Source organism: Suillus subalutaceus, assembly GCF_016647625.1.
Source record: "Suillus subalutaceus strain FC151 chromosome Unknown DFJ58scaffold_94, whole genome shotgun sequence".
NCBI lineage: Eukaryota > Fungi > Basidiomycota > Agaricomycetes > Boletales > Suillaceae > Suillus > Suillus subalutaceus.
The window spans coordinates 12,117-24,366 of record NW_024540343.1 but is presented as its reverse complement, the minus strand read 5'-3'; the positions used below and the strand labels follow the sequence as shown (position 1 = coordinate 24,366).

General features: G+C 46.1%; 5 protein-coding genes across 5 annotated transcripts; 3 read left to right on the top strand and 2 right to left on the bottom strand.

Annotated features, from left to right (window-relative positions):
- Positions 1-415: 415 nt before the first annotated feature.
- DFJ58DRAFT_800401 (uncharacterized protein) lies at positions 416-2,188 on the top strand (the record flags this gene model as incomplete). Its single annotated transcript, XM_041390813.1, has 15 exons — positions 416-501; positions 567-639; positions 686-735; positions 784-827; positions 880-899; positions 951-1,003; positions 1,056-1,138; positions 1,185-1,274; positions 1,332-1,474; positions 1,523-1,547; positions 1,598-1,627; positions 1,676-1,688; positions 1,745-1,804; positions 1,860-1,922; positions 1,975-2,188. 15 exons carry the CDS (start codon positions 416-418, stop codon positions 2,054-2,056), a joined length of 915 nt encoding a protein of 304 aa, XP_041241133.1. The 3' UTR covers positions 2,057-2,188.
- A 916-nt stretch (positions 2,189-3,104) lies between these two features.
- Positions 3,105-4,614, top strand: DFJ58DRAFT_730748 (uncharacterized protein; the record flags this gene model as incomplete). The annotated part of the gene is made up of 11 exons (XM_041385938.1): positions 3,105-3,190; positions 3,255-3,327; positions 3,378-3,427; positions 3,476-3,590; positions 3,642-3,828; positions 3,875-4,164; positions 4,213-4,237; positions 4,288-4,317; positions 4,366-4,378; positions 4,435-4,494; positions 4,548-4,614. The coding sequence occupies 11 exons, from the start codon at positions 3,105-3,107 to the stop codon at positions 4,612-4,614; spliced, it is 996 nt and encodes a 331-aa protein (XP_041241132.1).
- Positions 4,615-5,306: 692 nt separating this feature from the next.
- DFJ58DRAFT_686798 (P-loop containing nucleoside triphosphate hydrolase protein) lies at positions 5,307-6,241 on the bottom strand (the record flags this gene model as incomplete). Its single annotated transcript, XM_041383317.1, is given in 4 exon segments — positions 5,307-5,635; positions 5,655-5,799; positions 5,853-5,945; positions 5,994-6,241. Coding segments are annotated over 4 exon segments (756 nt in total), but the record flags the coding sequence as incomplete, so codon positions are not given.
- Positions 6,242-6,286: 45 nt separating this feature from the next.
- On the top strand, positions 6,287-7,943 carry DFJ58DRAFT_504671 (WD40-repeat-containing domain protein). The gene is made up of 7 exons (XM_041380726.1): positions 6,287-6,618; positions 6,675-6,838; positions 6,893-7,019; positions 7,073-7,175; positions 7,221-7,286; positions 7,344-7,597; positions 7,651-7,943. The coding sequence occupies exons 1-7, from the start codon at positions 6,351-6,353 to the stop codon at positions 7,758-7,760; spliced, it is 1,092 nt and encodes a 363-aa protein (XP_041241130.1). The 5' UTR covers positions 6,287-6,350; the 3' UTR covers positions 7,761-7,943.
- DFJ58DRAFT_504644 (rab-GTPase-TBC domain-containing protein) lies at positions 7,635-11,891 on the bottom strand. Its single transcript, XM_041380725.1, has 19 exons — positions 11,528-11,891; positions 11,309-11,473; positions 10,984-11,261; positions 10,890-10,936; positions 10,522-10,841; positions 10,441-10,472; positions 10,324-10,395; positions 10,138-10,275; positions 9,997-10,083; positions 9,940-9,944; positions 9,826-9,886; positions 9,315-9,774; positions 9,172-9,264; positions 8,984-9,121; positions 8,768-8,937; positions 8,501-8,717; positions 8,116-8,448; positions 8,002-8,065; positions 7,635-7,943 (listed from the first exon to the last, which is right to left on the bottom strand). The coding sequence occupies exons 1-19, from the start codon at positions 11,720-11,722 to the stop codon at positions 7,915-7,917; spliced, it is 2,904 nt and encodes a 967-aa protein (XP_041241129.1). The 5' UTR covers positions 11,723-11,891; the 3' UTR covers positions 7,635-7,914.
- Between the last annotated feature and the right edge of the window lie 359 nt (positions 11,892-12,250).

The following is a 12,250-nucleotide window of genomic DNA, read 5'->3' as shown; positions in this document are numbered from 1 at the left end:
TCGTTACTCAATTTTTATCGATTTAAGTGAGTGTGTCATGACATCATTGAGGCATGCCGATCCACGCCTTGCCTGGCTCAAACTTGAATGTCAAGTCAATGTCATCTACCTGTGTGAATATTATGCCATCCCGACTCGCATTATTAAAACCCTCCTCAGGGATGCAACCCCTGCTTGCCTATTGTCAAGGTAGACGAAGGGTCGCAAGTGTGAAGACATGGGTATCCCGAGTGCCTGTATCATTATGATTGGCTACCGCAGAGGCTCCACAGGGTTGAAACCATTGATGTGGGAGACTTGTATGTATGTACCTACTCCGCACGCCGTCCTAATAAGCCGGAGATTTTCTAGTCAACAGGGTGTCATTCCCGCAACGCTCTCAACGTATATCTTCCATTTCCACCCAATTCTCACTATGGTGAACTGGAACGATCCTGACCTCGAAGCGAAATTGGGGATACTGTTAGTACAGTTGTTGTATGCTATCCTTGGCTTATACGGGTGAGTGCTGCGCGTTGTAATGCTCTTACACGTGGGTACCAATTAGCCTGCGTCTACTGCCGTAGCTGGGAATATATACGCTCCTCACACGTGGAGATAGCACTACTTCGGAGGCAGCTTCCATTTCGATGGCCTTTGGTGCGCATTCTTGAGGAAGTGGTGGACGCTACTTACACATGCCCAGCTCTCGTACATTACCGCCAGATTCAGCTTCTTGATTGTGACTATTTTACAGTGAGCCAACAGAGAGAAAACAACAAGCGTACTGACATCCCTTGTCAGCGCGACGCAATCTAGTCCCTTCTACACAAGAATTGATTGTCAGAGTGAGTGTTTTGTAGACTTTGATCTTCGTCGATGAGGCTTACCTCGATTTAGGCATGAATTTTATGATCCTGGTGAGTACTGGAGCACCTACCGGGTTGCTGATTTAATGTCATATCATCCAGTTCTCGACAAACGTTGCCATCTACTGCTCCACAACAAACCTGATGATCAGAACGCACGCCCATATTTATCTCTCGTACTATCTCGATCTCATGATATATATGCAGGTGGCTGATTTGGAAGACCAGTTACCTGCTGCGCCTTTTGCTAGTCCTCTTATCACTAGGTCATTGGTCATTGCTCACTCTCTGTGCGTATTTGCTACTCTCTAGTGTGGTTGATTTAATTATTTTTAGTCTTGGTAACCGTTCGTGCATCCACCATAAATGGGGTGTGCGTGATCAATTCTGTCAATCCCGCATATGCTAGTGCGGTGATCATATATGGTACGCATGGCGTATTTATGATCAATGGATATGTGATGATCAGCACCCCGGGTGTAGCCATGTTATATGATTTGGCACTTTTGGTCTTTACCGTTATTGGACTATCGAGGATACCATCGTCTTCTACGCTATGGAAGACGCTTGTGAAACAAGGGGTGATATATTTCATCTTCAATTTTCTAGCGAACCTTATCCTATTGGTGTGTTCCTTGTTGCGAGACAGGGTTGTCGCGGGCTAAACTTTGTAGGTCCTGAATCGTTTGAACCTGAATCGTAGGACTGTTTCGTTGCATTGTAAACGCCTACTCAGTCTGTATCGTCAGCTATCATGAATGTTATGTTCGGAATGCCTGGTATGTGCCCGTGGCTTGACTGAGTTCATATCGCTGACCTTTCGAAAGCGGCATGCATTTGGTCAGGACTCTCATTACGACTTCCGGTTTCGACGCATGACCTACTTTTATTTGCAGCACGATTGCATCTAACCAAGTGGTTCTCTCGCTTCTCCGTCCTTCGTCCGATTATGAAAGGTTTTTCCCTTTTTTCTCATCTGTATGTATCACCAGTCTGATTCATGACAAATAGTGACAATACTTCGTCGGCTAAAGTGCATCCTGTGACGACTGACCTCACCGTCACCGTGCCATGGTAAAAGTTCTTTGTTTGAGATGCGTGTACGGTGGTTCAGTTGTGCGTTCAGGTCCCCGTCTGTGGCTGAAGCCTCTGAGAGTATTTGTTCAGAGTCACCACAAGTACTACACCGTCCCTACGTAGTTTCATGAGAGGATTTGTATTTCAGATTCGACGTATGGCTAAACATGTCTATCTTTTCCCTATGAGTCGATGAAAGTCGACATGAAAGTATCGATTCATGGTCAAATTCTTTAACAGGTGTTTTGATTGGAACGATGAACTACTCTGTTATCTCGGTCGAGGCTGATCGTCTTGAGCACTGAGCACGAAAGTGGTCTTGGTGGAAGATCGTGAGTACATTGCTGTGTTTTGATACTGCTTCGTTGCCTTTCACGTGGCTTGTATTTCATAGACGCTCCGGACAATTACTCACCCCCAACATCCGAGTCACTACAGGTGGGATCTCCACTCCTGCTGCACTACTGAAGGAGACAAGCAACTATAACTTGGAGGCAATTGCGTAAAGCCCAGCCTTCTCCAAAATATTTCTGAATTTATTTCTAGTACTCGCTCGAGTACTGCCTGAGTGGAGGTGTGTATCATACCAATTCAACCCGGAACGGAAATTGATTGCGTCTTGATCTACAAAGATTCGTGTTTGGGAGGACTGCAAGACCATATCTTCAAGTCAATGATTAATGTGGATTTTATACGCGAGCTGAAGGCATAAGAACTTGAGTAGGTTGCCTATTGATATCAGGTAAGTGAGGATTATTAACCCATGTATATCGTTACTCAATTTTTATCGATTTAAGTGAGTGTGTCATTACATCATTGAGGCGTGTCATTCCAGGCCTTGCCTAGCTCAAATGTCAAGTCAATGTCATCTACCTGTGTGAATATTATGCCATCCCGACTCGCATTATTAAAACCCTCCTCAGGGATGCAACCCCTGCTTGCCTATTGTCAAGGTAGACGAAGGGTCGCAAGTGTGAAGACATGGGTATCCCGAGTGCCTGTATCATTATGATTGGCTACCGCAGAGGCTCCACAGGGTTGAAACCATTGGTGTGGGAGACTTGTATGTATGTACCTACTCCGCACGTCGTCCTAATAAGCCGGAGATTTTCTAGTCAACAGGGTGTCATTCCCGCAACGCTCTCAACGTATATCTTCCATTTCCATCCAATTCTCACTATGGTGAACTGGAACGATCCTGACCTCGAAGCGAAATTGGGGATACTGTTAGTACAGTTGTTGTATGTTATCCTTGGCTTATACGGGTGAGTGCTGCGCATTGTAATGCTCTCGAATGTGGTACTAATTAGCCTGCGTCTACCTCCGTAGCTGGGAATATATACGTTCCTCATACATGGAGATAGCATTACTTCGGAGGCAGCTTCCATTTCGATGGCCTTTGGTGCGCATTTTCGGGGAAGTGGTGGATGCTTACTACTTACACATACCCAGCTCTCGTACATTACCGCCAGATTCAGCTTCTTGATTGCAATCATTTTACAGTGAGCCAACAGAGAGAAAACGACAAGCGTGCTGACATCTCTTTTCAGTGCGATACAATCTAGTCCCTTCTACACAAGCGTTGATTGTCAGAGTGAGTGTTTTGTGGACTTGATCTTCGCCGATGAGATTTACCTCGATTTAGGCATGAATTTTGCAGTCATAGTGAGCACGGGAGTACCCACTAGGTTGCTGATTTACCGTCATATCATCCAGTTCTGGACAAACGTCGCCATCGGCTGCTCCACAACAAACCTGATGATCAGAACGCACGCCCATAATTATCTCTCGTACTATCTCGATCTCATGATATATATGCAGGTGGCTGATTTGGAAGACCAGTTACCTGCTGCGCCTTTGCTAGTCCTCCTATCACTAGGCCATTGGACATTGCTCACACTCTGTGCGTATTTGCTACCCTCTAGTGTGATTGATTCGATTATTCTTAGTCCTGGCAACCGCTCGTGCATCTCCCATAAACGGGGTGTGCGTGATCAATTTTGTCAATCCCGTATATACTAGTGCGATGATCATATATGGTACGCATATCGCATTTATGATCCATGGATATGTGATGATCAGTACCCCGGGTGTAGCCATGTTATATGATTTGGCACTTTTGATCTTTACCGTTGTTGGACTTTTGAGGATGCCATCGTCTTCTACGCTATGGAAGACGCTCGTGAAACAAGGAGTGATATATTTCATCTTCAATTTTCTAGCGAACCTTATCTTCCTGGTGTGTTCCTTGTTGCGAGACAGGGTTGTCGCGGGCTAAACTTTGTAGGTCCTGAAACGTTTGAACCTGAATTGTAAGACTATTTCGCTTCATTTCAGACGCCTACTCAGTGTGTGTCGTCAGCTATTATGAATGCTATTTTCGGAATGCCTGGTATGTGCCCGTGGCTTGACTGAGTTCATGTCGCTGACCTTTCGAAAGCGGCATGCATCTGGTCGGGACTCTCATTATGACTTCTGATTTCGACGCATGACCTACTTTTATTTACAGCACGATTGCATCTAACCAAGTGGTTCTCTCGCTTCTCCGTCCCTCATCCAATTATGAAAGGTTTTTCCTTTTTTTCATCTGTATGTATCACCAGTCTCATTCGTGACAAATAGTGACAGCCCCTCGTCGGGTAAAGTGCATCCTCTGACGTCTAACCTCACCGTAAGGGTGCCATGGTAAAAGTTCTTTGTTCGAGATGCGTGTACGGTGGTTCATCGTGCGTTCAGGTCCCCATCCGTGGCTCAAGCCTCTGAGAGTATTTTTTTAGAATGACCCAAGTACTACACCGTCCCTACATAGTTTCATGAGAGGATTCGTATTCCAGCTTCGACGTATGGCTAAAATTGTCTATCTTTTCTCTGTGAGTTGGTGAAAATCGACATGAAAGTATCGATTCATGATGCACATATTTTCGGTGATGGGAATTTTTTTGTCTTCGACAGAACCTCCTCCCACTACTTGACGCGTGTCGAAAACCTTTAGCTATGCCTGCATGTGATTAAAACTATGATCTCATCCTGGCCACTGAGTCAACCTTTGAGTACTAGTTTTGTTTCAATCAAAACTCAAAGGTGCACTTGTCGAAGCGCATGTGACTATTTACCATCATCGACGGTATCAAGTCATGACACAAATCATATTGTACAAAGTTGTGTTTCTACTTCGACTTTGTATTTCTATCGTGATGTTTTGTGCATGATCAATTAATCACCACACAGATTAGCGCAAAGATCTTGCTAAAGCAAATGCCAATCTATCATTAACAAGTAAATAGTACGATGAAAGGTCCCTGCCGATGAAGTTCGGCCCTCTAGTCATACCAAAACATATAGTCGATTCCCCAGGAAGTCACTAGGAGTAAGTCTCTATGGGAGGATCCCACACGCATGATAAATCGACTTCCTAACTTCATCGATGCCAAAAGCAATTCCCTTGGACGGACATGAGGTGATGATAGGGGGTAAGCATGTTGGGGCAATGCGAAAGATATCTTGCTCAATCTGATTTATTTGAGTGCGACCATTTGCTTTCAGTACGTCGGCCCTAGTAATGATTGCTTGAAGTGTCCAGCAGGTGCCGTCGAGTGACTGGATCTGAGCATCCAACGAAGAAAGCATTGCCTCGTCCGTAGCACCCATACCGTGGGCAGCGGATATCAAGATGAAGACGCGGCATAACCTGTAACATGGTGTCAAATGTACTTAAAATGGCATGAGAACTTACTGCTTTCCGAGTTTCTAGATAATGGTTGAAAAGGGCACCCCACTCAGGTCGGCCCCTAGCGCCATATCCCGGAGAGTCGACAACGACCAAGCGACCAGGAGGAGATCCAACACGGAAAAAGTTGAGTGTTTGTGTTCGGCCCTGCGCAAAATCAGCATGTAGTAGAATACAGCGCTAAGTCTATAACGACTCACGGCTTTTTTGCTGGTGAAAAGAAGATCTCTACGCCCAATCACAGAATTAAGCAAGGATGATTTTCCGACATTCGCTCGACCTGTTACAACTACCTTCACAAGCCTGCATCATGTGGAGTGCTCGACATCTAAGTGACTCACCTCGGGAAGCCCACCTAACAAAGAAAGAGATTCTTTATCACCAACAGCAGCAAGAAATTCTGCGGACTTCGCATCCTTGAAAATAGCATTGGCCCTGGACGATATACACCTCGAACTGCCACTACTCCCTGCCTGTAGCGTAGAAAATACGTGAAATGCTCTTGCTACATTAGGGGTGGATACCAGCATGGAGCCTGCAACGTCTGAACTTCATGAAGAAAGAAAAATGACCAAGTACTGAATGTTGTTGTGGTTTGTTGAAATCACAAGGTTATCTAACAAATATACACAAACGCCATCAACGGCTCGGAATTGTAGTACATGCCTTTTTGAAGTTCGACATTTGGTATAATCGTCATGGACCCACTCGCCGGAATGGACGATTCTACAACTGATGATGATAATGCTTCTCAAACAACTGAGGACGACCCTCAGGTACCGGACAATCATCCTCCCGTACCACAACCTCCCCAGCCAGTACCGCAACCAGTCCCTGAAGCGCTTCCACCAGCAACATCAGGCAGAGAAAGGCCAAATTATGAACTTCGTCATACACTGAGGGGGCATACGCAATCTATATCTGCCGTCAAATTCAGTCCAGATGGAACGCTACTTGCATCTTGCGGTTCGTATGCAGCTCGCTAGGACTGGTTGTGTTTGAAATAGTTTTCGTTTGTATAGCTGCAGATAATCTGGTAAAAATATGGTCTCCATTCACGGGGGATTTGATCAGAAACTTGAGTGGCCATACCAAAGGACTCTCAGATATCGCGTGGTCAACAGATGGTGTGTATCTCGCATCAGCGTCTGATGACACCAGTGTACGGATATGGAACGTTGATTCTGTAAGTCATCTTAATGACGGAATTATCCTCCGGTCGACTCATACCGCAAGTCAGGGATTAACAACGAAACATCTCAAAGGGCACTCGAGTTTCGTGTTTTGTGTAAATTACAACACAGCATCCAACCTCCTTGTTTCCGGAGGTTGTGATGGTGATGTTCGAATATGGAATGTCGCAAGAGGTGCGCAAAGGTTGCTTTGCATCCAGCTGTCCAGTCTCTCACTTCAAGTCAAGGAAAATGCATGAAGACTTTGCATGCGCATCTTGACTATGTTACTGCCGTGCACTTCAACAGAGATGCCACCCTGATTGTCTCGTGTGCTCTTGACGGGCTAATGTGAGTGCAACATATTACTTCTTTGCCTGTCTGACGCAACCACAGCCGGATATGGAATACCACAACGGGTCAATGTTTGAAAACCCTCGCTGAAGGACACGATGCTGTATGGTATGTCCGTCAGCTGCCACTGCTCATCTCGTTCTCTAATCTCTTATGGATCTTCAGCCAACACGTACAGTTCTCACCCAACTCCAAGTACATTCTCTCAACTGCTCATGACAGTGCGATCAGACTATGGGACTATCACACGTCGCGCTGCTTGAAAACATACACAGGTCATCGCAATGAGAAGTTCTGTATAGCGGCCTGTTTCAGTGTTACCGGGGGGAAATGGATTGTCTCTGGGAGCGAAGACCAAAAGGTTTATATATGGGATCTTCAAAGTCGTGAGGTAGTGCAGATTCTTGAAGGACATGAAGGTGAGGATAATATTTCCTTGTCGGGTTTGATGGCAACTTAATTGGGTGTCCAGGTGTCGTTGTCGCTGTAGCTACTCACCCACAGCAAAACATGATTGCGTCTGGCTCCATCGAGCCAGACCTTACAGTTCGCATATGGTCTGATCGTGGCTCGACATGCTGATCGACCGTGACAGACGTGCACTGCGTGCTGGTACTGCATACCTAGTTCTAGTATCGGTTTATCTGTCTTGTACACTATCCTACACTTGATATATAACTCGCAAATGCATGGAAAGCTGAACAATAGCAAGTGTGTTTTAACACTAAGCACCCGTTTACTTGACGGGTTCAGCATTAAGAAGATCTGGGTTTGATTGAATGTGATCAGAAGTTATGTATACATACGAAAACTGATATCTTACCCTTTGCAACCTCCTTGTCTGCTTCAGAAAGCCCTGAATCATGTGCCTCCAAAAAGGCATCCACCTACGGCGTTGAGTATCATCGAATATACTTACATGAAGAAAACCACGCACCTCGTCCATAACTTGATCATCATCTTCACCATGGACCATATCTAATTCACTATCATCGTCATCATCACCTGCGTCATCGATGGCAAACGGCGTGCGCTCCATAAATGCCGCATTGACCGCTTTGAAATGGGGCATCGGAGAAAACACTGAGGCGGACGACGGACCATTGTCGTGGACGGATGATGTGTCGAGAGTTGAAGATGAGCCCGATACTACCACGGTATTCAAAGAACCTCCCGAGGAGGTGGCCTTGGTTGGTGGAGAAATGAGCGACTCCCGAGCCGTCGGTTCTTCGAGTTTTGTGAATCGTCCGATTGTAGGACGATAGATAACCTGCAAGCAGAACGTTAACTTTGTGGAGTGATAATTATACTAACTGTCATACCTGATGCTTGCCTATGGTCTTGCCAAGCTCATCGCTCAGTCTGTTGAACATCTTCCTGTTGTCCTGGGTAGCGATGTTAGACCACAGATCACCCAAGAAGCCGCTTGATGCCGGAGGTAACTCAAGGTCAGGAACGGGCTCCAGCCTGAATGAGGCAGAAAGATCAGTTTCGAAGAACGACTCCAAGACCTCGTCAGCTAGAACGACCATCCGGAACCTGTGGCAAGTGTAAGATTGATCGTGTGGGGTCATACGTAGGTGACACACGTAGCAAGGTTGAGGTATGGCTGGTTGTGCCCAATAGCTTGAGGTTCCGTTGCTCCAGTCTTGCTATCGGTGTGCTGTGGCAGAAGACTATCACCATACTCGAAAGCGTTGGTCATAAATTTGCTGACGGCTCCTAGGTAGGCGTCACCGATCTCATGACGGAAAATGAACTAAGGCTAGTCAGCCTTGAACGTCAGACAAAGCGGATAGACTGACGAGAAATGACTCGGAGAGGGTCAGGACTTCATCCTTGGTCAAATACCCATCTTTGTTCTTGTCGTGCAGATTAAAGAACCATTCAATGTTCTCCATCAAATCATTGAGCATCACACCATCTAGACCAGACACGAGATCCTAGGGGTATTCGTGAGCATTAATTTTTTTCCCTTCATCAAGAAACATGCCTGGAACGACAGAGAGCCTTTGCACGAAGTGTCCCAAAAGTAAAAGAGACGGTCGATGAGCTCGTGTTCTGCAACCTCGCGGTCGATGCGTTGCTTTATTCGCGTCAAGGTCAGTAATCGAGACATAAAGATTGTGGGACTACCTGGAAACCATTGATCACAATCTTCTCGTTCCGTGCCCAGGTCAAGATTTCACCGAGGAAAACTTGGAAAGTCGGTATACCAATCCTAGTCTCCGCTCGTTCTTGGTGCCCATCATTCGTGGCCAAGAGCGATGGCGGTGGAGCAACAGCTGGTGGTGGTGGAACTTCACACATGGCCTTGTACAAAGCATCGTATATGAACCCAGCCTGCTCTTTGGTAAATCTTTCGAGCGTCTTCAAGTTTCTGATTGCCGAACGCTTAGAGAAGGACTCAATGCTGTTGACGATTTCGTTTCTGTGCTTTCTACGTTCGGAGAGAATGGTCTCGTCGGAAATCACAGCGAACTCCCGGAACGAGATGAGAAGTAGCTCTTGGAAGCGTGTTATCGCCCTTGTTCGAGGATCTGCAGACTCTGGATGCGCAGAGTCACCAAGCGAGGCGAAGTATTCGCGCATCAAGCTAATCATAGTGAGTATAGGTATAGGCCGTCAATGGTTAACATTAACCCACCTTAAGAATCCCCCATCATCTTGAATTTGCAATAGCTTTTCACCATTAATCTTAAGAATGGCTTTACTCTATCAGTCAGACGGATATATTGAATTAGAAGCGAGGTGCACTGACCCAGTCTGCCAAGACTTTGAGTTATGCAAAAGGTCGAAATGACAAGAAAAGACTCACCCTACTTGGAAAAGTACTTTCGGACCCATGCAGAAGAAGCAGTCTGCAATGCGAAAGGCAAAAACCATAGGCATACTATTGATGTACCTGAGAAGAGCGAGTCATGTCCTGCGTAGAGTATAAATTCTCATGAACACTGACAGACTCAAGAACCATGGCAAAGACGCGACTGAGAGTTGTACATCAACCGCCTGAAAGTGATCGCTTATCATTGGCAAGCACCGTGTCACAAGAGACTCAAAAACTCGTTGATCCAGAAGTGTTCCATGCATAGTTGGGCTAGATGTGTTTAGTGATAGCGACAGCATATCGGTGTGTAGGACATACCTGTAGTAGCCAGGCAGAAGTCTATCGCACAGAACCTCCAGAAGCCAAAAGGCTTGTTCTTCTGACATGTAACTTCACCAACATGAGATATACGTTCCGTGTAAGTGGACCACTTACATTAGAATCGCAGCTGCCAGTATATTCATCGCCTAAACATGAATCAGAATTAAGGAATGGCAAAACACAAGAAAAACGTACCTGGCAATAGCCAACTTCTGGGTTCCTGTGCGAGTAGGCTTGTAGTACTCTACGAAGAGCGCTGATACCCTCGTCAGCTTGATAGCCTGCATATTCCGGAAGACTCCTGTGCAAATCCTTCTCAATATCCTCAAAACTTGTACTGTTCGTGCCTTGAATGTCCAACAGTAATTGTTCGTATACTCCAGGATTGGAGTAACGAAGATATATAGATCCAGACAATGTCTCCCACATCTCACCACGAAGACGATTGGGGAGGCCGACCTGAACCAATCGAGTACACTGTGGGTATCTTAGTAACGTAAGATTGCGACCGTGATCTACATCATAATCAATCGTTTCATATGCAACACAACCATAAGGCGTACTCTTTAAATATGTCGTCCATAGCTTGATTTTTGAAGCCTCGCGCAACCTGAAACGCGTCAGTGCAAGGCATGAAGCACCCATAAAAAGACTAACTTTTTTGGGTCACCAGGAAATTTAAACTGCAACCCTAGGCCACCGTGAAATTCTGTTTCTGGAGGCGGACATCCTTCTTTTGTCTCCGTGATAAGACTTCCATCCTCCCGCTCGTTGTCTGAGACACCCGATAACGACACAAGCCCCTCAGAGTAGCAAGTCTTCACAAAGCCTTTCACAGCTTTCATGTGACCACGCTGCAGCTCCGCTTTGAGTGCTTCCCGCAAGAGGCTGCAAAATAGGTCGGCGGTGGGTCGAAGGGAGGTTAACTGCACAATCTAAACAGGTGTTAATGAAGGCATCAAATGATGTTGACGTCACTTACTATCTTCATGCCGTGCCAAGTGGAGAGACTCAAGGCATAAACTCCAGCACGCGCATTAAGGCGTTCGACGCGTCGTACTGTGGAGAGGGGCAATGTGAACCTGACGGATTTGCGATCCAGGGAGGAAAATGCGAGATATGGTGGAAGCAAGTGTAACTTTCCTGCCTGAGTCCACTCGAATGATGAGATATCGTACATAGACGGAGACATGGCACTCACATACGAATCCTCCACTTCTTGCGCACCGAAGCTGAGAATGGCGTTGATCTCCATCTTCTCTATATCTCCAGAAACCTGTTTCTCCGTATCCTTGAGAGGCACAGGAGGCACCTCCGGTATTGAGAAGAAAACATGAGTTAACTGATCCTTAGTAGGTTCCTTGAAGTTGCGCAGCTGAGTGGATATTGTGGACATGTCAGATACTCGATCGATACTCGTCCACGCCCTTAGAACGCTTTCGATGAGATCAGGAGCGCAGTGCCAGATGCGGGCTACTTGAACGGTACAAGAAAGAGAAGATGTCCAACACTATGAAAGCTTAGCTTCGTTGGATGGATTGTGCTAACTCGGAGGCCCACGTTGTGGTGGCGATGTTACAAGTCCCTGAAGTTGCAGTGCAATTACAAATAGAGCCAACTCTAACCTAAAACATCCATCACTCAGCTCGTTTGCAGGCGCCCGCCAATGTCCTGCTCATGCAACGTTCAGAATCTATAGGATCAAGGGCCGTGCCGCTGTGCAAAACGGCATTATTCTTCCTATTCGCTGATCGTTGGCTATAGCTCGCTTAAATACCTCAGCACGGGTTGAGGCTGTACTCCTAATCCACAAGAACCCGAGAAACATTGACTACAACAGATCACAGCATCGCAAGCAACATAAGGACGAAAGCAGCACATGTCAGAAGACCGATGTGCATACTACACGATCATGGACATTACC